The 27,742-nt window shown below is 40.2% G+C and overlaps 1 protein-coding gene across 2 annotated transcripts in view; it reads left to right on the top strand.

The window, feature by feature from the left end:
- Positions 1-224: 224 nt before the first annotated feature.
- The window catches only part of EHF (ETS homologous factor), a 36,013-nt gene continuing 8,495 nt past the window's right edge, over positions 225-27,742 (top strand). Inside the window, exons 1-7 of one of the 2 annotated variants that reach the window (XM_054201478.1) lie at positions 225-277; positions 1,133-1,150; positions 19,599-19,698; positions 22,484-22,729; positions 23,035-23,094; positions 25,462-25,530; positions 25,622-25,690. In XM_054201478.1, coding sequence (XP_054057453.1) covers positions 19,602-19,698; positions 22,484-22,729; positions 23,035-23,094; positions 25,462-25,530; positions 25,622-25,690 — 541 coding nt within the window. In that variant the 5' untranslated portion in view covers positions 225-277; positions 1,133-1,150; positions 19,599-19,601. Of the gene's footprint in view, positions 278-1,038; positions 1,151-19,598; positions 19,699-22,483; positions 22,730-23,034; positions 23,095-25,461; positions 25,531-25,621; positions 25,691-27,742 lie in introns of those variants that run through there. The other variant, XM_054201477.1, reaches the window with a different exon arrangement.

Here is a 27,742-nt window from a genome sequence, read left to right as displayed (position 1 = left end):
GTATTTTCATTTAGGCACCTTGTTTCCTGCTCAGGTTCACGGTTGCAATTATGGAGGAGTAACTCACACATGGTCAAGGAAAACTTTGGACTCAGCTCTTAGAACTGTCCTGCAAGCACAGATCTTCCATGAGGAAACAGCTTTTCCTTGCTCTTCACTCCGTTTGAGAGTTGAACTGTCGACTGAATCAGTGAAAGGCCTCTAAAGCAATGCCCACGCTGTGGCTCAGAGGAACAAGCAAAAATATTTTGCCTGACTTTCATGGACTGCGGAGCAGGTGTCTAAGGAAAAGTTTTAGCTTTCCTCTCCTGATTTTAACCTTCATAATTAGAAAGGTTAAAAGCAGAGAAATGTAAAACTGAGCACTCATCTACTGATTTTCTGCCCTGCCAACCTGCATGTAGCTGAGCTCTCATACTCAACCCTATATACACATATGGTGTGATGATTTTTTCCCCCATTTCGTTTTTACTTTCTCTCAGATACCCAGAGAAGCTGAAAGACAAAGAGACTCCCCTTCCTGCAGATTCATGCATTTCGCAGGATGCTCAAGAAAGAATTGAGCCCATGATATTGTGTCACCCAGTGCACTTCCCTGCCAGCACAGGGTTATTCCATACCATGCATCTCCTAATGTTATTTGCAGACTAATTTTAATTTAGGACGTTCCTACTTTTCAGTTCTCCTCATTCTAATTATAATCTCCCTATCTACCTGAAATAACCTCCATTAAAAAAAAAAAAAAAAAAAAAGGGATGGTCTTAAAAAAATAACTACAAAGAAATCAGTCCCTCATCCACTACCAGGTTTTTCTTTTGTTCTGGAGACACGCGTGTAACCTGGTTAGACCTGTTCTCTTTGAATACTGAGGACTGAGCTGGCCTTATGCAAATGATCCCAACCTCATCTTGGTTGTTGTTGTTGCAGACCCAATCAAATGAACAGGAAGTGACTTAAGGAATTTCCCTATTGGCTGCCAGAGTCTTCAGCAAAATGTTTTAAAATTAATATCACATCCATTTATCTTCACTCCTGGGAGTCTTTAGGAGGCATAACCTAGTACCTGTGTTTACCCAACCTACTGTTCTGTGGACAGATTTCCCATCGTCTCAGTTAAGGATTTCCACTCCAGAATCTGCAGCTAAATGAGGTAAGGTGTTTCGGGTATTTTTAATTTTTTTTTAATATACCTCCTTTAAATTAGCACCAGTGAAAAAAAAAAAAAAAAAAAAAGAAAAGATTTGTCTACTGGACTCATGCCCACCCTACCAAACCCCTCCCTCCCCACTTTGGAACAGCAGCTAAGCTCATTTGATCAAAAGGCTTTTTAACGTTACAATAAAGTCTTCTGTTTTTCTATTTTGAATTTGTGTCTTACTTCTGTGTCCTGGTTTGAGATTTAAATATTTCTGTTGGGTTTATGTTTGATTGGGGCCAGATCTACTGCCTTTACCTACCCAGAATATCACTGTCTTTGAATTGAGCCCGTGGCTTTGTCAGGATTACTTAAAGCTTCCTGAGGACCCTTTTTATTACAATGTATCTAATAATATTTTGGGTCCTAAATCTGCTGCTTTTGTCCACAGAGTTGTCATCTGTTCTCTAAGGCAAGGGGCGAGAAAGTGGACCTTCTCAATACCATTGAGAGTGCTGGTATCACAGAACTGGGAGACACTTTACAATGACGGTGGTTTTGTTGCTTTTAGCGATGAGGATCTTGATGGTGATCGTGCTGATAACAAAACCTCCTAAAGTACATTTATAATTTGTCTCGGTTTTATCCTCAAGGCAATTTTTTGGCAATTCCTGTGGTGAGGGGGTTCTGATGATCTTAGTCCCTTCTAAGCTAAAGCACCGCAGAGAACCCAGCTCCAACACTAGGTAGATAAATACAGTGTGAGTAGAGGCCTGCAATGTCTTTACCTGTTTAATTTGTTCCTCTTCCAATGGTAATTTTATTTGAATAGAACCAGAATTGGCCCCTTAAGGTATAGACACAGCTGTTTAAGTAATGGTAGAAGTGAATGTAAAGAAGAAGTTGCTCAAAATTATGTTGATTTTGTAAAATATGTGCAATGGCCTTAGTGATAAATGTTTGCATTTCGCCACATGAGACATTTTAGGCATATACTCTTGTGTATGTCGTTATAAAGTTACTGAATTTTATCAGTAATGTGCTTTTGGATTACTTGATCTAAAAATACAAAATATCCCCTTTGCTTCTAAAGTACATCCGACTATTCTTTTTTTCCTATTCTTTAGAATATGAAACCACTTCATAATGACAGAAATGAACCTTGAGGTACAAGTTCCATTTAGTGATTTTATTTGTACTTGTGTCACCTGGGACTGTGTTAAATATACCAATCTTGCACCAGTATTTCCTGTAACTTGTGAAAACTTTAGTGGAATTAAAAATGCGCTCCTAGTAAGTTGTTGGTTTTTTGATAGCAAATTTGCTGGTAGCAGTTTAAGCCAGTTTTCTGACATGCATTTGGCACTGTAGAAAATACCAGAGCTGGAAAATACAGCATTTTTATATTTAATGCAAATGCAGAAACTAAGGGAAACAGTTGCAATTAAAACTAGAAAAGCAACAGGATTAAAGTGTTTCACCAATAAGTATCACAAATAATGATGGTTTAATTCCTGGTCCCTACAGTTTTCAAAACCAGAACTGATTGTTGTAATAACAATGTAGGACTTCCCAGAATTTTTCAGAATTTAATTAGGTGTTCTGAAGTACAGCTTATCTTCCAGAAAACTTACAACCTTGACAAAAAAATGTCCAGAAGTCCAAAGATGGGAAATTCACCAGAACTTTTAAAGTGCCCCAGCAATTCAATACCATTAATATAAAAATATTTTATCTCATTTTCAGTCCGATGTAGTCTGGCTTCAACATTCAGCCACCTGATTTTATTGTCTTTTGATGGTTAGTGTGAAGTTCCTCTGCGTGACAAATTTCTGTTCAGTGTACAGGTAGCTGGGGACAAGGCATTCCTTAGGCTAGGCTTTGCTAATTGTGGTATTCTGAGCTCCATAGGCTCCTCTCATGGAAAAACACTACAGTAGTGAAAACCTCTAGGACCTCAACCTGTTCTACTGTAAGCTTTTCCATCCTTTAATGACTTCAATGGTCCCCTCTAATTTTTCAATATCTGCTGTGAAATTTGGATGTCGGGACTAGACACAGGTTGTAGGAACAGGAGTGCCAAACACTGAAGGTAATATGAGGCAGTATACTGGGAGTTCAGGGCCAGGGGTTTATAAAGTGTGTCCAAAGCTTGCTTAGAGTCATCACCCTCCAGAACCCCTTCTAGCCTCGAGCATTGGTCCTATATGTGGAGACGAGGTTATCATTAGTAGAGTTGATGTTGTTTGCTTGCATTTTTTTTTTCATTTTTCCTAGACATGGTGTCATTTGTAAAGCCTATAAGGATGGCAAAAAAGTATTATTTTTCCTATGTCATAGTAGTAAAGGATCTTGTATAGACCAGAATAATGCTTTGTTTGCCCCTGCACAAATTAAGTAGCCTTTCACAGCAATTTATATGGTGACAGCAATATATATTACCCCAGTAGTGCTGAGATCGGGTAATAGAAAGTAGTCTGTTTAACACGGGATATTATTACACTCTTGTCACCTGAGAGAATATGCCGTGGTATTATCATAGTAACTTCATATTACTTCAGATATTCTCAGGATGTTGTGAGTTTTCAGCAGTGGTAGAAACAGACAATAGGATGGTTGGACAAAGACAAAATTAAATCATTTGGCTCCCACTGAACTTCCTTATTTTTTTTCTATTCCAAATTAATTTTATGGTTAACATCAGTACTTGTTCTGTCTGGGAGGTGCAAGGTAACAAATTGCAATGGAGAGAGATAAAACTAAAAAGGAAAAATCATTCAGAGACACAGAAGAAGAGAGATTAGAGAGGAAAAAGATTTCTGTAGGTGCGTCTGTGTCCAGCCAGCACTGACGTGTTAGCCTCTTGCCAGTCCCACAGCAATTCGCATCAAAAAAACCCTGTGAGGATGATATTCTACACCTGCTGAAGAAGTGAAAATTAATGTACAATTTTGCCTCAGTGAACTCAGAGAACTGTCTATGAGCTGTGACGCCTTTCCAGAATCAGCGCTTGCCTTCCCTCCCTTGTTCACCCCTTACATGCTCTTTATAAATGTGTCTATCTTAGACTCAGGAACAAACCATTCAGTCTTCTCCCACACAAACTTTCCACTGGCTGCAGTGTACCCTGGTTCCATTCTCTGGAGTCTCCAGTTATGTGCTTTCTATTGCTGTTTACTTGCTTAGTGTCCGAGCTCTTTCTGCAATACGATTAATACTGTCTCTGTGAACTGGAGTGACAACCACGCTGTACAGAGAGACAGGTCGGAAAGTCGGTGCTACAGGACAGAGCTGCCTGGCTTAAAAATTGGTCAGTGAGCTGAGACCAAGATATGGATGGAGTTGAATGACCCCTTCTTACGCTGATGGTAGTGTGACCACCCTTTGCAGGATTTTCTGGGGTCTCGCAGCTCTCTCTTTCTCATCTGCCTTCCTAGAGTTGTAAAGTAGGTATTCTTGTTGAGGACTAGGCGTTCCTGCGGCAAGCAGCACATAAAAAGAAAAGGGTCACAAACTTAATTGTCAGTTGTCATTGCTAATGACACATGATATTAGGATGTGGTAGAACCAAATATAAAGGCTTTGTTGTACATGAGGAAATAAACAGAAATGCTAACGATTTTTGTAGCTTGCATAGTTTGTGATGTTTGGTGAAGTCAAGTCTCTGCCCAGCTTAGTTACTATTGGACTTTCAAACATAAACTCATGGAGTTTTCTTCTTAATAAGTGCCTTGTGAGGACCAGCTCAATACCAAGTCGAACACCATCTTCATCAAAGTGCGCTGGCTTCAGCTGCTCAGCCAGCACCACACTCAAGGGCACTTCAAGATCTCTAACCTCAAATGTCAGCTTCTCTTTCTCCCTGTCGCTGCCTTCAGCACACTCTGCAGCTTACACATATTCTGGCCCCTGGTGAACCAAGGATTTATTTCAGTAAGTTTTTGAGAAAAGAGTACATTGCAAACTTTGTAAGGGTGAAATTCATAACATTGCTGATAGAAAAGGTAAGGAAAGAAGGGTTTGTTCACATCGGTGGTATATGGAAAAGTAAGGATTGATTTGGTTTCTGTGGAAGTCATCAGGAGTCTGTCTTGGTATGAGAGCTGTTTTGAGGTCTACTGGGGATGCAGCTTGCACCAAATCCCTCACTGAATGCCTAAAATACTTGGGACATTTGTTGGTCATTGGTCTATAGACAGGTGAGAACGAGTAACCGTGGAGTTGTGTAGCCAGTGGAGCAATCAACTGGCATTTGGCGTTTTGAGTGTCTCCCTCTGAGGAAGAGCCCTCAAAGGCTCCCTTTCCAAAAGCTGACATTGCACGTGGTTATCGTTACCTCTTCCTCTGCTGACCTTGTGAAATGTGCTTCCCAGGAAAAAGTATGGGAACTAGTAGACAAAACAGCTAGCTGGGGCTGCATAATCACTGGTTATAGTCCAATAAGATGGGGCAATAAAAGGGAATTGCTTTGCAGTGATGAAAAGGCAGTCATTCTACTTACAGGATCTGCAAACACATAGAATAAAATAGAAGCTCCTGCCTATTATGGAGGAAGGATAGAGATATGAAGACTTGAGATATTTTCTCAGCTCACAATCAGATGTAGCCAGAGTAGCCTTCTGAGCCCCTACAAGTCTGTAAGGATTAAGTAATTATGTTTAAAAATATGCTCTATTGTCCAAATTACTAGTGCCATCAACAGAACTGTTGGTTTGTTTCTTTGTTTTTTGTTTTTGTTTTGTTTTGTTTTGTTTTTTTAAATGGTTCTGGGTTTTCTTTCATCTAGCAGTGAGGAGGTAACTAATTAATATTGCTATATAATTAATGAACCTGTGTAAAACTGCCCAAGATGCTATGGTCAGGAATCAGACTAAGTCCATGATATAATGATTACCCCCAAACTTTGTTAATGATTTTCATTGAAACATATAATTATTATTACACAACAGTTTAGAAGCTGGCATCTTGGTGATGCACTTTCAAAGCATGCTTGGTTAAGCAATTGTCTCACCGATTGGCATGGATATGGAGGGGCTTTATCAGGGAGTCCAATTCCGACACGTTCAAGGGCGCTGTTCTCATCTCTTTTGCAGTGGGATCTAACACACTCACATAAACCAGACTTTACTCGTAATATTCCCAGGTGGCTACCCTGATGGAGGAAAATGAAAAAGTTTTAGAAGACTGAATTCACAGGGGATTAGACGAGTAAAATATCCCTACAGACTTATCAAAAGCAGGAGGTACAAAATGAAATAGATACAGTTTTCCCCTCGTTTAGTGACTTGTAGATATCCTTACCCTCCCTAAGACTTTTTTTGATGGAGCTGTAATACTTTGTAAGAACAGGTAGAAACTTCTCTTTCTTCTTTAAAATCTCAAATGATTAAATGTTTTTGGATGATAGTCAAATTGTAGTCGATCCAGTAAATTTTTCTTAGTCTGCCTGCAGCCACTCCCGATACGCATACACTCACACAAACATCGTATTAAGTACATGCACATGCACATCCCTTATCTCCTCCACATGCTTTCTTGCTTTACTTTTTAAAATCGGAATTCAAATATTAGACCCAATTTCCACCGATTTTGTTCGCTAATCTGAATAACTACTTCATTTAATCCTTTAAAATGCAAGGTCATTTGTATTTGATGTTTGGTATACCTGTGTATTTTGTCGGCAGGTATAGAGGAGTGGCTAGCATTGTCCTGCGGTGAGTGAGGGGCTGCTAACGCCAAGAGCCCCAGCCCAAGCAGATTGTGACTTCTCCGCCTGCTGTTTTTGCCCTGTGCCGCAGCAGCTTTTCTTGCAGGAACACACTCATGGCCCGAGAGGTGGTGCGTCCAAGGCTGCCCTTCCCCAAATCCTGGACTATGAGCAGCAGGCTTGCAGCTCTAGCACCAGACAGGCTCTTTTATGCTAGCATTGATATAATGGAGGTTATATACATAACAGGCTCACAGGTGTTAACATAATCAGTGCTGCTACACATGAGAAAAGCTAACACGGCTTTGGGTCATTTAGAACCAAGGTATCAGCCTGCCTGCCTTATGATATGACACATCTTCCGTATTAAAAATCTTATGAAAATTTAATCATTAAAGATAAGAAGAAAAAACTTCCCAGCACCTGAAAATAGCTGTTATAAGGATCTCGTTAATACTGCCTTCCTAGAGCAATGTTCCAGTTGCTATAATTCACATGGTAATAAATCTTCTTTTGAAAAAAGTAGTTGTTTGAAATAGTCCAGAAATGTTTTTATTGGTTTTGTTGGTGGAACCTGTTCCAGTTACTTTGAGGACTGAGATACACACCTGTACAGGGGAGCAAAAAGAACTGAGGGAAGCGAGCTTTTTTCCCTGTTTTCGACTCCGCCACAGCCACAAAGTCCGCAGTTGCTGTAAGACCTGGCACTCTTATGCTACAGATAGATAATGGAATATGATGTTTTTGTCTGTTTTACCGGTTAAGGGCTTATGGTGGTGTTTGAAAGAAGATTCCTTGTCCACGTCAGCCAGACTGACTAAGTAGAAGGCAAAAAATTAGAGAGGAAAAAAATGAAACAAAAATTAAAAAAAGAGAAACGAAAGAAATAAGGAGGAAGAGAAGGAAAAGCAGTGATCGGTGAAAGAAGAGGATCAGGACTGCAAATTTCACATCCTTGGTAGCATTTGAGACAGTCAAATCTGATAGTCCGCAGACGCTGCATTTCAGTATTACTGTGGCGAGGCTCTGCAGAAGGTTCCCTGGTCATCGTGTGCACAACAGCCACGTTAGGCAAGTTTATTGCTTCCAGCGCAACTGCTCGGTGGTGACATTACTGCCTGCTTGCAGTCATGCCTTAGCTTAATATTTTATATTTTCTGTCTTTTATAAACAATTCTACATAACATGCTGAGTTGCACTTTTGTTACTTCGACAACTTGAATATAGGCTTTTACATGTCAATTGATTGGGATAGGGATCGTCTCTCTCTCTCACCAGCGAACGTGCTTTTTAAAATTCCTTTCTTTCATTGGGACAAAAAAAAAAAAGACAAAAAAAGCACCTTGAAATAGCCACAGTTCCACAGAACAGAAATTTTGAATTTCAGCCAGCTCTACTTTGGAATTTCTAGCTCATTTTCAGGACCTACATAGGTCAAGGGCAGCTTTTTTGATTTAATACTTCAAGTGTAGGTTTCATTGTTTGGCTAACTTAACATTCAAATCCCTACTAGACACATAATAGCCGTGATGGACAGAATCATCTTGGTTTCAGTCTGAACAGGTCTCTTTTTATAGAAAATTCTTTCCCTTATTTCATACCTTCTCTTTGCCCTCAAAAAGCGCACGGTCATCCTAAGTCATCTGTGTGTTGAAATTTTTGCTGGACACTGATGCAATGGATAGCAATGGAGCTTGAGCTGGAAGATATGAGTTGGACTGACTTGTCCATTGACTTGTTATATGACTTAAGCAAATAGTTTCAGCTCTGTGTCTCAATTTTCCTATTTGTGATAAGGAGTTAATGTTAGTTCTTTCCTTCATTTCTGTGCTTTGTGCTATTTACTGCCTTTGCGGCCTGTGTGGACTCTTCTTTTCTGCTCTATCATTGTCAGTGTTTCAGGAGTTCTTCCATCACTGTAGATGCTTTTACAGTAGATGAGTCCTGCAAGCTTAATTTTCATAACTTAAAAGCAGCCCAGTTCCCACATGAGTACCGGCTTCTTGTGGACTTATTTATTTATTTATTTATAACTAGTAGATTAAGGTTTGGAGTGTGCACAGGTTCATACGGGAAAGCAAACCCTCACTGTGCTTCAGGATTTCTTTATCTCTCAAGAAAGTTCCTTTACTGCTTACACCTAATTTGTTGCTTTTTCCTGCTAATTTTTGAACCACTGTGTCTCAGCTGATTTTTCTTTATGTATTTTGTATGACACCTCTTCTGACTTTAGTGTGAGAACAGTGTGTAACTTTGACCTGTTGAGGTTTCAGTTGATGGAAAAATACAGTATTGAGCTCTCCTCTGAAACCAGGCTATTCTGTAGCAAAGGGCTATTTATGAAGTGGGAGAGAGTTCATGTAAGACTCAAAAAAGTACATTTGTACAAAACCCAATGGGAAAAACTCTATTGTCAAACCGGCCCAGGCTGTTGAGGCAGATGCCTGGCTTTGCTCTTTTGTTTATGTTCCAACAAATCAAAGCTGACCTGTGTTGTTATCGGAGTAGAGCAGCAGGTGCAAAAAAATAACTCTGCTGCCAACTCAAACGAAAGGGTAAGACTAATACCCTCTGGGAGGTATTGAGAAGATAACAGAGCGCCATGCCAGCAACTGAATTAACGGCTCTATTTACGATGGGTTTCACTTAATAACCTGCTCCTAACACTGACACATAAATACTCCATTGTATTGTTTAACACAACCACTGGAGAAATCGATGGAAACAGGATGGGCAGCTCTTGCTGTGCCAGGTGAGAAGGAGCAACGCCATGGAAGTTTTGCTACTCTAACCACAGGCAGGAGAGAGGCGGAAACTGTTCTCAGCTTTTACAAAAGCGGGGAGACGTTGTTGCCCACAGCTTACAGCTTCTTGCCTTACCTATAGAAGGTGGCTGCAGAACAAGGAAACTTCATTCCCCTCATTTTCTGGTTGCTTTTAATGAGGGCAGGGAGCATAAATGAACCCCAGCATGTACATCAGCTACTGTCCCAGTGCCGTGTGGCTCCGGAAGGCTCAGGGCTTCCTCAACGTCCTGGGTGCATGGGGCAAGTAAGCCTGCTGCTACACCTAGGGGCGAAGCAAACACCTCTTGTGCAGCCAGTGGAGTGGGATGCCAGGGCAGTGGTCTTGCGATCTCTTACTCTTTACACAAAAAATACAGTATGAAGAAATGACATGGGTATAGCTGGGCTCCAAATAAACATTTACTAAAGACACACAAACATGCAAGCCTGACAGTAGGTTTCTGAAACAGGGTCAATGAGCTCCATTGAACTATTTCAGCGATAGCCACCCACTTGGGGACACATTTTTTTGCAAACAGCTGCCCACCTTGGGATACTTAGTAGTCTAGAGAGGAATGCAGGAGGAGCAGGCATCCTGGCTGGAGCTACCATGCAGATGGAATCAGTGAGTCCCAGCTCGGCACTAGGGAATGTGGCTGACCTGGGCACAGGAGTTAATAGTCATCCATATAAACCCTCCCTGTCGGCTGCACAGAATGATCCTTCCCACCATGAGCCCTGCACTGCATCTGCTATGTCTTCTTGAAATATCCTTTTGCTATCGTGGTAGCAGAGTGTGATCAGATTGCGGTTAGTCAGGCAGTGGGTTGTAACAAGGTATAAACACTGCTATTGACTGGGTTAGTCCTCCAGCAAGCTACCTAGTTTAGGATAAAGCGCTTCATGCTCAACTTCCAGCTTCCCCATCCTAGTTAATTTGTGCTGTGTCCCTCATTCATTTAAAGAAGAAACACAGAATTACAGGATCACAGGATGGTAGGGGTTGGAAGGGACCTTCGGACATCATCTAATCCAACCCTCCTGCCAAAGCAGGTTCACCTAAAAGCAAGGTGCACAGAATTGCATCCAGGCAGATTTTGAGTATCTCCAGAGGAGACTCTACAACCGCTCTAGGCAGCCTGTTCCAGTGCTCTATCACCCTCAAAATAAAGAAGTTTTTCCAATCAGTTTGTTGATTGAATGAATAAATTCATGTAAAAAATAGCAGTCACAATGTGAAAATTTTCATGTTCCCTAAGACACTTTCCTGGTTTTGGTCTCCATCCCATGTTGCTTATTCTGTTTAGTTCTCACTCAGAAACCAGCCCCAGAGAGGAAACCTGCAGTTTCCAAGCAGATGACCTTTATAGAAACAGAGTTCAGGAAAAGAGAAAAAAAGGATCTTTTTATTTTGCAAGTAGGCAAATTAATGATTGTTACTGCTGAAAACCAGACTAGTCCCATAACAAAAGAGAAGTGCTGGTGGTGACAGTGTTTAAAATAAACTTCTCCATAAAATACTAGCTGCTGCAGTAGCGTATGACGGAGTCTCTGTTTCTGAGTGGCTGTTACGTCAGAAAAAATTCAGCACCTAGTGGGAGCCAAACAGGAATACAAACACAATTATTATTGTTATTATTATCGTTATTCATTAATAACTGAACAGTCAAACAGGTTACATTAGCAATATGGAAAGCAGCTCCCTCAATATGCTGTTAGTATTTAATGCAATGCAAAAAGAAAATGTTGTGGAAGGTAGAGGGAAGTGGTTGGGGAACCAGAGCCAAGGGAAAAGGAGAAGGTGTTAGAACATGATGGTAATATTTTCTTAGCTGATGAGGTTCTTGTCTAATTATAGACATGTGGCTTGTCAAGCTACAGGGGCATCTAGAGTGCTTTTTGGCCATTTGTATATTTAGTGTATTGTAAGCAAAAGAAAGGTGTTTAGCAAAAGGAGATTAGGGAGATGAGCTGGCTCCTGGTTAGAGGAAGAATGTACCAGAGAGATAGGAAGGACATGAAAGGAGGTGTGGAGTTGTTCTGTGAGGTGTGGTATTAAGTGCTGAAAGAAGAATAAAGAGCAAAGGCAGTTTTTCCCATTACTGTATTTTCCAAGACTCTGTATCCCTGAGGCTAGACTGATGAATCTATGGCAAATGACTACTAAATATTCAGGAAAAATGGCTGGCCCAAATTATCATGAACTTGCTGATGTGGTGCAGACAGTAGCGAAAGGAGTGCCATGTGCCGGTGAAAGCCATGTTTTGCAGCACCAGCCCCAAAGAATAAAAAAAAGAAAAAAGCCTGCTTTTCTTTGCCAGTTTTTAGCAAATTTGTCTACTTGTTACACACATTGTAAGGATACGTGAATGCAAAAATGACACAAGCATTTATCACAAGAAATAAAAACATTTTTTGCCTCGCATTTCTCTTAGCTCTAAGAGTAGCAATTCCACTAATAATATACAGATCTGTGCACAGATCTTCTGCAAGAGGAGAATGAGCTTATTGGCAGTAAAATAATGATCTTTTTTTCATATTCAAAAACTAGTGGCATGGCAAGAAGAGGCACATCTAGCCTGTGATGTGGCAAGGAAGAATGGATCCCACACTCTGGATCCTTGTTAAGGGGCAGGTTCTGGTTCACTGCTTCCTCTGCTAAGGTAACATAACTATGGGTAAAATTTGCAGAAGTACCAACATTTGGCAGTTAACACTGTCAGACATGCTTATGCCTTGAGGACTCTCTGTTCACAGCTGACCTTCTGTTTGCTTCTGATTTAGAAAAACAAACAAACTAAACCTCTTTTAAAATTGTCCCTTTTATTTTCATTATACTAATGAGTACCTTGAAAATTGAAGACAGTTCATATGAAGATTGTTGATTGTGAAGAAAAAGGGTCAGAGGAAAAACAACCTATGAGACTTTGCATACCATCAAGTAATTTATTTTTTTTTTATTCATAAAGTGAACTTTGTTCTTTCTCAAAAAGGAAACTGAACTATGGTTTTGTCTTTAAATTACATCATTAAGAGGGAGATAAGAACCAAACCCTGGAGCGGCAGGGTAGCTCAGATACATATCTAGATCCTAACCCTTCTACCTAAGCTTCTCTTCAGTTAAAATATATATACAAGATTTTGAAGCATCCATATGAACATGTTAAAACAACCACCACATATCTGTTACAAAAGTTGCCTTGTAGTGCATCATGAAGATCTTTAGTAATAAAAGATTCTAATCAAGCTTTTTTTGATTTTGTTTATCATGATCCTATCTGTAATGTAGGTAAATGTTAAATGCTCCTTTTCTATTCATCTTCCTTTTTCTGGTCTTTCAGTTTACCTTCATATATACATTTAATATGCAAGGTTCAAAGAAAACAAAAGAATAAACCCAGCTCTTCCTTTCCAAAAGCCCACAACAGTAAACGATCAAGGTCTCAATGTAGTCTCTGAAAGCTCACCAAGAGTCAGTTTTGCACATGCAAAAGTGGGTTTATGCATATGAACCACAGCTGTATATACCAAAAATACAGAAGCATAGGAATGTGCAGTTCTGAGAGATGTAGAAGGGAAAAAGATTGGCCCTAAAGCCCCAAACCAGAATCCTGAATACAAAGAGTTTTGGCGATTATGTAGAAAATGTTCTTATAAAAATGATTCCTTGAGCTTCACACTCTCAATGTGATTCAGTAAACACATTTTGTTACTGTGGCCCAAAGGTACATATGATGGACTAAAAATGAAATACATCAAACGCAGTATGTTATACAACAAATATTGACTATGATCATGTTGCTTCTTCATATGAACTTTCTTCAAAGCTTTCAATGAGCTGGGAAAAAAATTTTTATGGGGTATGTTTGCAATGATATTACAGGCGAGTCTTGAGACTATCAGTCAGGCCAAGCTGCATAGGCATCTGAATGGTATCTTGCAGGTCATAGCAAAGGGGTCCAAAGTAGAGCTTTGTGTTGTGAAGGGGATCCCCGCTGGGAATCAGCCTGCAGATGAGTTGTTTCTTTTGAGGCTTCTCTCTGCTTCTCGGGCACTAAAGCAAACAAATGGAAACGAGGAAGTGTGTGATGGCTACATGTGGGTCTACATGTCCAAAAGAGATCCTAACACACTGCAGAAAAGGTCATATCTGAAAGTGAGGTGTGGCAGAGATGATATTTTACCTAGGACTTTGGCACAGACACCAAAGATGAACCCGAGACCTTTGCAAAATAGGCAGATAGAGGTCATAGGGCAATCTCAGGGTCAGCTATAACTGTATGTATAGGCACACTGCCTCAGAATACGACCCTGCAGCCCCGGCAGTAACACACTCTGAATGAGAGGGGGGAAAAAACCAACAACTCAAACAAAAAAAGAAGCCCCGAAGCTCCTGGTAACATGCAAACAGGCTCTCAACATTCATAAATTCAATTTGTGCCTGCGCTTACCCCACTGGAGATGTAAAATAGGTCATTGGAATGTAAAGCAGCTAATTGATCATATACATTACAAGTGCAATGCATTTATGTTTCTGAAGTGACAATAAAAAAGTGTAAAGCAGGTCCACCTGCTTTGTTGTGCATGTCCTTTGTTTCTGGTGTCTTGAAAACTCAGCCCACTTGGTTGTCTTTTGATTTTTCAAGAAAAAGATTAAAATCCTGATTCTGTTCCTCTGCAGCTGCAGTTATTACCCGTTATAATTTATTTTAGATTGCTGTTTAAGTGCTTGATTGTAATCCAAGGTACAGTAATGATCTAAAATATTTAACATACTCTGTAGATACTTGTTCCATAAACTCCAAGCCCTGAAAAGCAGGGATTGTGTCTTCACTGTGTACATAACATACTTCAAAGAAAATGAGCCCAGGTGAAATCTACATTTGAAGTTCAGACATGATGGTAAAAGGGGAAAAATAGGGAAGGATCCCATAGGTAAATGTGCCAAAAGAGATCCACCCTTTGGGACATGCCAGGAGGAGCTGCACTGAGCTTGTCTGAGCTAGAAGTCACTCGTAGACTTTGCATAGCTTATGGGTGGAGTCATAGTTTAATAGTTTCAGTCAGTTTTGACTTAGACGTCTTTTTTTTTTTGAGTTTTGCAGAGAGTACATAGCTTTACAAACCAGAAGGCTGGAGACCTCCTTCCCCTATGGGCTCTACCCCAGCCTCGTATTTGTAATAAATGAGACCCTTAGTTCAGTTCAGTGTTGCTTAACTTACAAATCAATGTCAGAGCAATCACTCTGGTTGTAGTACTTCAGGATTCGCTCATTTTCTTTCTGCTAGTTATTTGCCTTTCATACTGTGTTCAGCATTTTCCTGTCATTTAATATGAGCTGTTCTTGAAAGATTCTTGTTCAAAGAAAGGCAAAGCTCATTATCTGGATGTTAAGACTTGTTGGGTTGAATGTGGAAATGGGGATCAGAGTAATTTATTTTCACAGCACACCTGTACTGCAATAAAATAATTTGCATAGAGCGCACTATATAGTGTTCAAGGTTCAAGGATTTGTAAATATGTTTTTCTGCAATGCTCCATGTTTTGATCCATGGGCAGGCCATGGCTCCCTGCTATTTCCATTACTGCTGTTTACTCAGAGTGGTCAGGCAGTCAAGAAAGACAAGAAGACCCGAGCAAATGACCTCCTGTTACCGCCAAGTTGCTGGGTTGTGGCTCTGTCAAAGCTGCTCCTGACTCCAGTGAGAGCGTTCACTAAGAGAGGCCTTCAGGGTTTGATCTTTGAATACCAGCCGATGTATTGACTATAGGCAAAAAATCTTATGTTTTTTTGGATGCATTCATCACTTCTTATAAGACTCTCTAGAAAGAATGTTGGCGAACACCAGTGCACAACCTTGCTGACTGAGTAAAGTATTTTAAAAGTTTTTTAAAGTTATGAGAGGATTGCTTCCTCTCATAACTGTGCAATGTTCCTAGTAGTGTTAAAAGATTTACTCCAGAGGTGGCTTCTCTTCAGTGGAAAAGAATGGAATTGTGTGTACACATACCTGCAATGCACACACACAGAGGCATATACATATATATAAATACACGTGTGTGTATATACACATTTGAGATTTCATGTTTGCTTTCATTGATAACGTACCATGTCTTAGTAGTGAAATAGATCCTAATATCTTTATATTGTTTTCCAAAATCTCAGCTCAGCTAAAATCCCTTTTAAACATGGTTTCCTGAGGAAATTAGGGTTTTATGGTTATTCTCTGTGTGTTGGCTTTTGCATTTGGCCTGTAACAATCTTTTAGTCCCATCACTAGTTTTAATTAAATTTTATATGGTGTAGACATCTCAAAGATACGACGTTCTTACAGGATTAATGAAAACTGGCTGCCAAGTACAGGAGGAAAATCTATTAATACTCCATCTGAAAGAAAGAGTGAAGCTTGAGCTCACTCCTTTGAGACAATGAGATATTATGAATGCCCCAACCGTGGGAAAAACTTCAATCAGCACTCACATCTTACTAGACACTAGAGAATCCAACCACAAGATACACATTCATAGGAAACTAGGCTTCATCCACCGTTCACTTTGATATATGGCATATGATTAAAAGAAAACTGAACATATGTGTCCTTCCCCTTGAGGCTTCACACCCTGTAACCAGGTTTGTCTGTACACAAGGGAGATTTGAGGATTTGGCCCTAAACTAATGAAGAGCACGCTTCTTCCAATATCCGGATTCAAACTCTTTCCAAGTATGGGATGATACACTGCTATAATCATAAATCTGCCATGAACTTGTATCAAAGAAAGGCATATACAGGATGAAATGGAGAAAATCACAGTTTAGTTTTTGTAGGGAAAATACTCTTGAGCATGATTCTGTACATTTCCAAGTAAAGGCATGGAAGTTATATTAGTGGGACTTTATACTCACACTGAACGAAGTACTAGGGTGATTTCCCACTAAGGAACACCCTTGCCCTAAGATAAAGGAGGTGACCTGAAAATTTTCAAGTCACCAAAAAACCAGTACCTTGAATAATATGCAGAACTTTGGGAAGGGTTGGGTCAAAGCTAAGCGCTCTTCCTGTGATTAATGTCTGCTTTTTATGCACAATTGTTCCCACAGGTGATATTGGAAATTAATTAAGTTATTCTGTTTGAGATAACTTATATAGCTTTCAAAAATTGGATGTATTGATTGATTAATTTATGTAGCAAGTTCCATCCACACTATCTGAAAATATTATTATGTTGTTTAGGGATACTGTAGAGAGTAATTGTATGCTAGATTGTTAGACAGAGGAAGAAGAGTTTAAAGGAAAATAACTGAAATCCAAATCTAGGCAAAAGGCTGTCAGAGTGCTTCTTCTCAGATCTCTAACATGCATTGTTTTTGGTTACTGCTGGGGTGGAAAAACTATTTGTTTTATTTAACTATCCATAGCTTCAGTTGATAAATCAAAGTGTCATAGGATCTTGTGGGTTGGAAATTCGCCTGGTTAGTCACCTGATTAGGAAAAATGAGAGTTTACCTGAACTGAATTTTCAGGGCAAAATTACACAGGAGTGTGAACACATAAATCATTTCAGTTCATATGCACACATTTTCACAGACACATTTTTATTTGCACAAGTATCAGGCACAAAAATTATGTAGAATACCAGAAATTGCAGAAGTTGCAGAAGACAAAACCACACAACGCAGTCCCTGAAATTCTGAGATGGCTTCTCAAAATGTGACTTCGGATCCATAAATTGAACTTCAATATTAAATGCATACTGTAATTTTTTTAAAAGAAGTGAATTTACCAAACGAAGTTCTTAAGAGTGTTTGGTTAATCCTCAAGCTTTACAGTTTTCCCAGAATAGCTGGTATTCTACCTTACCTCTATTTGATACTGTAATAAGGTCTTTATCATTAATGCTTCATTCATTCATACCTAATTGTCTTAAATGATTAAAACCCAAATTGAATAACGAACTTGATACATCATCAACCTGTATAATCTCAGAAGTCTGTTGACTGTCAAACATGCATTATTGCTTAAAAGTTATTATATATCAAGTATATGAGATAAATTGTATTCATGTTACATACTGAACTTCTTTATAACCAGTATAATAAATTTAAATGCTTCCTTACGCTTTCTCCCTCACAATACTAAGTCACTTTGATTTAACATGGGACTAAAAAATGTCTTCTCTTTTAACTTGCAAAAATTTACTGACTGATATGACTGTCATCTTTTATTTGGCTAGAGCAGGACAATAGGTATCTCTCTTAATTGTTAATATTTTATACCCCCACATACTTGCTATGAGAAATTAAATTCTTCTTACCAGTGGTTACAGATTGGATAGAATTAAGAGGCAAAAAGCACTGTTAAAACATCCAGGGTTTGATTTTCCCATTCTATATAGCTACAAAAAAAGTCCCTGAACTAGGTTATGCTGTAAAGCACTATTCCCTGTAATAAACTTCCCAGGGCTTTGGCTTTTTAAGCAATTCTCAGTAACCTCTCTCTCTCCCCCCACCCCTCTCCAGTATATATATATATATTTGGCGGTGAGAGAAGAGACTGAGACTTGTAACTTTATCATATTCAGGCTGTTTTTTAAAACCAATGCTGTGAGTGTTTCTATTGACGACTCTTCTTCTACCAAAAAGGTTGCTGGTATGAGCTTGTTGGGGGTCAGGATGTGCCCTCAGTGGAAGTTTTCTCATCGGCCTCAGTGGGTAAACAGCCAAGTCCTGTGACTTTAACTTTCACAACTCCATTTTGTATTTCATCCTCTTTTTAATTCCTCTGTGAAGTCTGTCTGCATGTACCCTGATGTCTAAAGTTTCATTTTTACAGACTTTGGGCCTTTCGATTTAGAATATTTTTGAAAACAGGTTTGGGTTTTTTTTCTGTGTATTTCTGTAAGAATAACAATCTGAGGCCTTTATAATATCTAACAGATTACTTTCCCAAACTCTTGAAGAATGTCTATAGTTATAATGTATATTTTTAAACTTTGCCACTTCAAACCACTGAAAGATAATGTAAAGTATCAAGAATACCTGTAATTGGGGAATTTTGTATACCTTCACTGGAATGATTATGCATGTGATAAATATGTGACATTTTTCTAAAATATCATATAAGTAGAGGGTTTATTTACAGTATAAATAAAATAAAGGACAGTTTTACTCATGGGGCTAATGCTAAGATAAATAGAAAGGAAAATCTGTGTCACTTAAAAGAGGGAATGCTGTCTTGGGGGTGGTATCCCTCCAAAATGCTGTTTCTGTTATAAAAATAGCTGACTCATTTACAAGATCTTTGACTGTCTAATTTTTCAGTGGTGTGAAATGTATGATCCGTGATATTTATTACTGAGAAGTGTTATGGACACGGATGACACAGATCAGATTAAGAAACTGGGTCAGCAGACAAGATACTGCCTAGAACGTTACCTCCCTGTAGCATTAACATGTGGGTCCTTCTGTGTGAGGGAGTTTCTGACCATGGTTTGTTGTCAACTGTATAGTTTCATTCGCAATTATTGAGATGTCTTTTCTCTCTCCTAGACAAGAAAACAGACAGGAAAAAAAGTTAAGCATGTTTAAACCACATTTCTCTTTAAATTAGAAAAAAAAAATTAAACTATTTAGTATGTAATTTCTCAGAGCTTGGCAGTTTTTCTCTATTACTCTGTCAGGAGCCTTGTCTTTTCATTCAGTTTCATTTATGATTACAGATTATTCATTTATGGATGGGCAGCTGTAGAAACTTGCTCCTTGTATATGCAAATCAATCATGGTAATGTTTATCATAAGATTTTGTGTCAGTGGAAAAGGGGTTGTGGCAACATGTTTTTGATTTCAATTGTATCTCCTACAAATGGAATTGGCTTCCTCACTTCACGTTCAGTGGATTTTATTTTTTTTTTTGACATTTACCTCTTGGACTAGACACCACTCACTAAGCAAGGTGTTTGATTCACCTACAGATCATGATTTTGGAAGGAGCTGGCAGAATGAGTATCAATTCCAGCAGCAATCTACTCCACCAGCAGCCTTCCTGGACAGATGGATATTCCAGTTGCAATGGTAGGACGAATTCAACGTCTCTGAACCACGGGTTTTGGGGGAGATGCAGGGGGAAAGGGGCTACTACACCTTTAAGCATGCAGAAGTATTATTTTTCAGTAATGTACATTTTCAATGTACAGGAGTTTCACTTCTGGTGAGAAAAACTTCAATTTTTTATTTTATTTGTAAAAAGCTGAACTCGCAACATTAAGTTTCAGAAAGTTTATGGTTCATTTCATTACCGGTTCTTTTTCTTAAAATGAATCTAGTGGTGTTGAAAGTGCCAAAAGTTCCCTCTCCTCCGGTCCAGAATTCTCTCTCTCTTACCTTCACCCCTCTCGCCTTCTCTGAACCAACATTACTCTTCAATGCTAATCACCCCCCCAGCTTTACAGGGGAATAGTCTCTTTGCTCCTTTACTGTATTTGTTTTTTCAGCTCAAATTACTAGATATCTTTCTAATTAGACTGGCATTAGAGGACTAGATACCTTGTGATCTGAGGACTTTTCTTTTGTTTCTTACTGTTTTCTGATTATATGGCTATATATACACAAATTATTCATATCTATATATATAGTGTTTGATATAATTTTAAAATTCTTTTTATCACTCGATCTTTAAAATCTAAACAGACAAACACACACTGCCGTCGTCCTTTTAACCCAAATAATGCCACAACAAAACTTACAATGAACATTCCCACTCAATGAAACTCTTGATCTTTTTTATGTGTGATTTCTAAATACACAGGAATACGTAAGAGTGCACTTAATAAATGTGCTGACCTGTCTGTAACAGATTCATGGGAAAAAAAATCCTGGCTGAGTTTCATTTTGCACAGAATTCCATGAAGGGAAACGGTGGGGTCTATTTTCATGTTACCAGTCTGAAACTTCTCAGGATTCACTTATGTTTTGGAGGCACAGGAAGCCGAAAGCTCAGACAAGCCTCTACCACCGTTCACCACTTCACTTCTTTTTACCTAGCTACTCTTTCCTCTCACTAAAGGCTCTCCATTTACACTAGGCGTCTAGCGGCCTCTGAAATTCCTTTACCCTTCTGAAGTGATGGGAATACATACCAACCTCCTTTTCAGGGAATACTTCAAACCTTTATTCTCTGACATACTCTGACGTTCTCCATCAAATCTTTATTCTCTGACATACCACACAACCGTTTCCACACTCATTCCCCAAATCCTTCAACAGGAGGATGAGAAACAGTCCTGCAAACTCCCTAAGGCACTGACGCAGGCCTTGCTGCCCAATATTGATAAAGAAACCTAAGTAACTATGGGGCTTTTTTGTGTTTACCTGGAAACTAGCATTGTGCACTGTATCTCAACCAAAAAGACCTGAGGTCTAGTGGGACCTGAGGGGAGGTGATTTCCTAAAATGTGCCAGCTCTGTTGGTTGTGGGCCTCTAGCAACATCCACTGTTGTCAGTATTCCTCACAGCTGTGTGGGTGATCTTCTTCTTGGGGCAACTGAGAATGGACTGATGCCACATCCTGGACCTAGGCCATGGCAATCTTTTCTCCTCCCATAATTCAACCACCTCTGCAGTCTCTCATTCCCTCATCCTTAAACCCTTCATGCGCTTGTGAGCATTTTAGCATACCACCATCTCTGCCTGGAATACTCCATTGTCCTCCTTTCCCAAGCAATAAATTACACTGAACTCCTTTTGCCAGCCCTTCTGTGAGGGCAGACCAAAGCAGTCCTGCCTTTGCTCTTATCTTATATAATTATTCTATCCACACATACAACTTCTTTCATTTGCACACGTAAATGATTGTCGTGCAAAGACATACAACCGGGAGCAACTTAAAAGATTGCCAAGAAAATACTCAGGCATCCTGGCATGAAAATTAGGCAGCTTCCGTAACTAAAAATGAGTTTTACAATGCATTCAGAAATCACCTTATTTGACTACAGAAATCAGAAAACGAGCTCTATCATGAAGCTGTGAGCCATAGTGATAGGCTTTTACTGTGAAGCAATATGAGAGTGCCTTGGCTTTTACCGTTCTTTGATTGAATCCCACAATTCATATTCAGTCCTTATTAAGTCCTTATTCAAAGAAAATTTCCACATCACATTATGAGAATTTTGCAAGGCTTTTCCATCTTTTTCTGATGCACTAAAATTATTTTCCCACACAAGGATCAATATATGTTTTCAACAGTATTTCTGCAAGGTATCTTCCATCAAAGAATTTTGGTGTATTTAGCCAACATTAATAAACTAATTCCTACATACGTGATCTGCCAAGAGAGGTGAAATGTAATATTTCCCAGTTTTTAATTGGAAAACTGAAGCAAAAAACCCCCATTACCTTCTCCACCAATAGCTACTGAGCTAGTGTTAAGGACTGAGAAAAGAATATAGATCTGTGGACTTCCAGAGAATGCAACTTAGCTATAGATCTTTTTTGTCATTGACATAATCCTGTGGTCCTAACAGAGAAAGTAAATACCTATTTAGGTATTTACCTCTTCTCCCTGGTGACAAGTGACAGGACGAGAGGAAATGGGTTCAAGTTACGTCAGGGGAGGTTTAGATTGGATATTAGGAAACATTTTTTCACTGAAAGGGTTATTAAACATTGGAATAGGCTGCCCAGGGAGGTGGTGGATTCACCATCCCTGGAAGTGTTTAAAAAAAGGGTAGATGGGGCACTTAGGGACATGGTTTAGAAGCGGCTTTTGTCAGGGTAGGTTAAAGGTTGGACTCAATGATCTTAAAGGTCCCTTCAAACCTCAGCAATTCTATGATTCTATGATTCTATTCTCTTTTCCAGTGTCCAGCAGCTTCTATGGAACCCAGTGGCATGAAATACATCCGCAGTACTGGACTAAGTTTCAAGTTTGGGAGTGGCTGCAGCATCTCCTTGATACCAATCAACTGGATGCCAACTGCATACCCTTCCAGGAGTTTGATATCAATGGGGAACACCTGTGCAGTATGAGCCTGCAGGAATTCACTCAGGCAGCTGGGACAGCAGGGCAACTGCTTTACAGCAACCTTCAGCACCTAAAATGGAATGGTAAATAGATGTTAGGCAGAGACACATGTACAGTGGTCTGAATTCGGGGATCTTCAGAAGTTGCTTACGTTCCCCAGAGACCTACCTTACTATATTTGCTATACTGCTTATACTGCATTCATTGTACTGCTAAATTGCCTAGGTATGGCATAAGGCAGAAGTCTGAAGGACCAGGGAGAAGGGTATGTTTCCCACTCTAAAATGAGCCCTCTGGCTCAGCTGTAGCAGTTGCTGCTTGGAGCTAATACCTATGATTCTTCTGTGCTCAGTGTCATACATCGTATCTGTCATATACTTTCTTGCAGGCCAGTGTGGAAGTGACATGTACCAATCTCATAATGCCATTGTGAAGACAGAGCAAACAGGTGAGTAACAGTTCTGTGATGGTGACAAAAAGGGGAAGCTGCCCATTCCAAGAAAGTGTATCATGCAGAATAAAAGGGGTAACACAAATATCAGTCAATGTCTACTTTTTCGAGTTTTGAGTAGTACCACCATATCTTAGTTTGCACGTGGCCACTTTTCCTGTGAGGACTCTGCAGGATCAGCAGCCTGCACTGAAGTTCAGAGTTGGAATAATTTGCAGTGCTTAGCGAGTGCAGCTTAGTAGAGGATTTTATTCTATGCTTCATTCAGCAGATTTCAAAACAACTATTTTCACAGTATTCTCAGCTTTAAAAAAAGAGAGAAAAAATATTTCCTTGAGAAGTGCTCTTAATTTTTGAAACATGAGGAAATTTCCAAAAAAACACCCCAACTTTGAGAGAAAAAAACGTTACGAAAAAAAATGTTGATTGAAAAAAAATTCAATTTCTTCATATGTTTCAATGAAACTGAATTTCAGGTAGTATTTGACCAAATCTGCATTTTTCCTGTGGCAGCCTTTTTTCAGCGTTTTCATAGCTACGTCCCTTTTCTCCCAAGACTTTGTTTCACCAAGAAGAGAACTTCATCTCTGTTCAATCTTCCTCTTCAGGCACGACTGTCTTCCTGGTTCCTTTGCCAGATCACCTCTGTCTATATCCCAACACTCTCTATCCCACTAGTCCCCATCTCTTTGTATATGGGTTTGTTCATGAGCGATGTTTTAATATCTCCTGGCAGAACGAATACAGATTCGCGGCGTGTGGTGCCTCTGACAAATACTGCCAGCCCGTTTATGCAGCTAACCCAGAGGAGACCAGTTTCTCCAGCCAGGGACACTATTCACCTTCTTGCAGCAGGCATGCATTGTGGTCTGCAATGTACTCCTTGCCCGTGAACCTGTAGTGCAGGTGATGTGCATGCAGCAGCCTCAGTGCTTGCCATATAGGAAACTACAGTAATCCTTTAAGTCCTGATCTATGAGATCCTGGTATAATATTAGTTTCTCTTCCCGCCAGAGATAAGCAGTGCGGTGCAAAGTACCTCAGCTGCACATCCTGAAAAGGTCAAAGCCCAGGACTAACTGATGGTTCTCCTAGGTGTGCTGAATCAGGAGTGGTGTGGAGGGCCTCTGGCAGCGCTGACCGCAGGCGGTGGGAGCGGGTGTAGCGTCTGCATGGGGCAGAATGGTGCAGACTGGGGCTGCTGGGGAAGGGACTCTTTGTGAGCCAGCAGAGACAAGGCTGGTTGTTTAGAGGGGAAGCCTGCCTCATCCTAGCAGACCGTCACAATGGCAAAGACATGGGTACTGAAAAAGGCCAAAATGAGAAGACAAGCTGTCTCCCCGTTGTCTGGCTAGGTAAGGCCTGTTTTCAAAGGCAACATCAGGCAGATCAAGTGTCCAAGCAAGCAAAGGGTGTGTGCCCTTGTAGGAACACGAGCTCTGGGTGCCCAAACATGCAGCTATTGCTTAGCTAAATTCCTGTGTCATAAGTGGTAACTCAGCCAAACGTGATGATTTAGCTTTAACTAATTTTGGGGAGTTTTTATTTCATTTGCATGAAGCTGAAAAAAAACGAAGTAAAAGCTAGATTTGAACCTTATATCTCATCCTTTCTGACCCGGATTCAAAAGAAAAGGAGTTTTTTAAGGCTTCTGACCTCAAAAATGCACTCTGAAGAGAGTAATTTCCTGATCAATGTCCAGGTCATAAAGGCGATGCTTCTGTTCTGAATACATTGACCAGAAGGTTATTAAACATCATTCCTCTTTAACCGTGAAGGGTTTTTTTTTAGGTTAAGGATGGGGACTTGATGTGCCTGGAAAAAAATGGCCCTTCATCTAGGATTAGGCTTTGATGTTTCTCACTATGTGCTTAAACATGAAGCTATGTTTCAGAGGGAACTTTTGAGTTCTACCATTATAGAAATAATTATTATAATAATTATAAGCATCCTCCTCTTTTACTAGATATTTGAGAACACTTTCATCTCTATGACACCAAAGCGCTGCGATAATCAGCAAGGGCTGAGAATTCAGGACTGGATTGGGTAGAATTAGAGTTGATCTAGCATAGGAAACTTCCTTCAAGGGCAGACATAAATGATATATTAGCCAGGAAAAGGAAAAGCCTACTACATTATTCCTAAAAGTCAGTGCTTTGTGTAAGTACATTTGCCTGAGTATGCAAAATCCCATCCATAATTTGAGTGAAAGGAAATAATTTCATGCGTAGCACTTTCACTTCTTGGTTCCCTTCACAGCTCTTTTTTTGCACATTTCTTATTTGCTCCTTTCTCAATATTCAACTCTCTGCTAAAAAATGTTCTTTTAGTGATCTGATTTTCCTTTTTGTCCTCTACCTTCAGATCCGTCATTAATGGTGTCCTGGAAAGAAGAGAATTACCTGTATGACAGTGGCTATGGTAGCACCGTAGGTAACTAACATCACAATACTTCATGCATTTCTAAGATGGTTTTATTATTATCTGAGTCTGTTACTTTAAACGTCTTCTTTCTAATTCCCAGAGCTATTGGACAGTAAAACATTCTGTCGTGCTCAGATTTCCATGATGACACCTAGTCACCAACCTCCTGGTAAGGAACTTGTAATTATATTGTTAATTGTTTGTCACTTGTCCCAGAGCTACCGACGTATAATAGTCTCTGTCCAGTTCTGTTGTAAGACTGAATCTGAGCCTCCAGTAATTTTAAACCAAGCAATACTGATTCTGACAGCTCTTTTAGCTATCATTATTACAATAGCTTGATTTAAAGAAATGCTTCTCTCTTCTCCCTGTCAAAATGAAGAAGATCAAATAATCTGCAATCTCCACATATCTTTTAAAGTGACTGAGTCAAAGGGGAAAATGTTAGCGTCAGAGCGATGCGATGTTCCAGCTCCACCACACTTTTCTGTGGCATAGCTGGGTATGGGCAAACAAGTGCCATGTTCCTCCCCAGAAGCGTCTGTGTTTCCCTAGCGAGCCAGTGGTTCATGCCGAGTAGGTTTCTAGTTTTGGGGCTGAGGTTGGGGTCAGCCTGGGGGAACCGTAGGTCAGGCACCACGCCCTCTGCCCAACTGAACCAGCAGAAGGGCTTCTTTCTGGAGCTCATCTCGGCTGGCAGTAGGTCAGGCACTACACGCCTCTTGACCCCTCCACGGTGCTTCCATGAGGCAGAGATACAATCTGCCTGCTAATGAACAGGAGAAAGAGCAAACCTGTGTGCCGCAGTGCCCAGCAAAAGTGCAGTCTGGGCACATGTGTAGGGGCGCTCTGTGGGACACGTCCCAGGGGCAGGCACGAGGGGTAGAGGTGAGGGAGTGAAGCAGTGGAAAAAGAGGAGAGCAGAGATGGCAGGGGAGAGGGAAAGGGGACAGGTCTTTCTTAGAAGGCTGTTAAGCAAATAGACCTGAGGGACAAAGCAGTGGATGTCATGGGAGGACAAGAAAGGAAAGCACGTTGCTTTAGATGCAGCCTTGCAGGTGCTGTCTCTGCACTGGGGGCAATCCTGTGCCTCCGCACGCAGGAGTAGTCGCAGCCTCTGTGCCTTCTGTTTGCTGCATTCCCCAGCCTTGCAGCACAGCTGGACTTGCCAAGTGACATGCAGTTTAAACTAACGCACTCAGCAATAAATAAAAGAAAAAAAAAAAAAAAAGAGAGAGAAAAAACCTGACCAGAAGAAGAAAACCACCAAACGTTAAAGCTCTCTGTTTGCTTTCTCTGTCACCTCCACCCACTCGCGCAAGATGGCTACCAGGATTTCAGAGCTCTCTGACAGGACTGGGGACCTGTCAAGATCCTGGCTTAGTGTGTTTACCCACTGACTGCTTAAGCCTAGAGCTAGGGTGGCACGCCAAGGGCACAGCCTCCTGTAAAAACTGAATTTGTATATCCCGTAAAAAAATGGCTCATTCCTGAATCATATGCAAATACCGCACAACCTTTTGTCAAAAGTTTTGCAAGACAGCTTTGTTGAAACTGCATCATAACTCTTTTCATCTGTCAGGCCCTAGACTCCTAACATGGCATGTTTGAAACCGGTCTCCACGTAGGAGTGGAGAGAGAGCGGGAGACTATTTACACAGCTGAAATCCAGAATAAATCACCAGCCAGGCAGAAGGCAACTAAACTTCCAAGAATAAATCTCCAGCCAAACGGAGAATAATAAACATTTGCAAGTGCATTGTGGGATTTTAAAACAAGAAGGATTTATATAAGAGGGCAAATAAAAGAATGGGTCCTGCTGTTCTTGACTGGAGTTCCCACAGACTTTTAATAACATCAAGGGAATCATAATCTGAGGAAATGCAGTGAAATAAGCCCCATTTTACTTCCCCCCTCCCGCCCCCCCAAGCTGAATGAAGTTCAGACCAGTTCCTGCTCTTTGAGAATGGGAAGGCAAAATGATTCAGAAAGCGTTTGCTGCTTAGGGGTCAAGGACAATAATTATGTCAGGCTCAGAATAATGGAGGTTAGGCTTATCCTCACTGACCTGTTCAGTTTATGTTTCCAGTTATGTATGAAGAAAGCAAGTGTGTGAATATGTTTGCATCCACCTTTTCACATGCAGTTATTGCAGTTGCTTGTGCAACTCCAACAAGTTTCTATGCAAATGAATATTTCCTGTGAGTCATTTTCCCATGCA

This window comes from Rissa tridactyla, chromosome 4, assembly GCF_028500815.1.
Source record: "Rissa tridactyla isolate bRisTri1 chromosome 4, bRisTri1.patW.cur.20221130, whole genome shotgun sequence".
Classification (NCBI taxonomy): Eukaryota; Metazoa; Chordata; class Aves; order Charadriiformes; family Laridae; genus Rissa; species Rissa tridactyla.
Note: the sequence above shows the minus strand (reverse complement) of the source record. Positions and strands in the feature narration are given on the sequence as shown.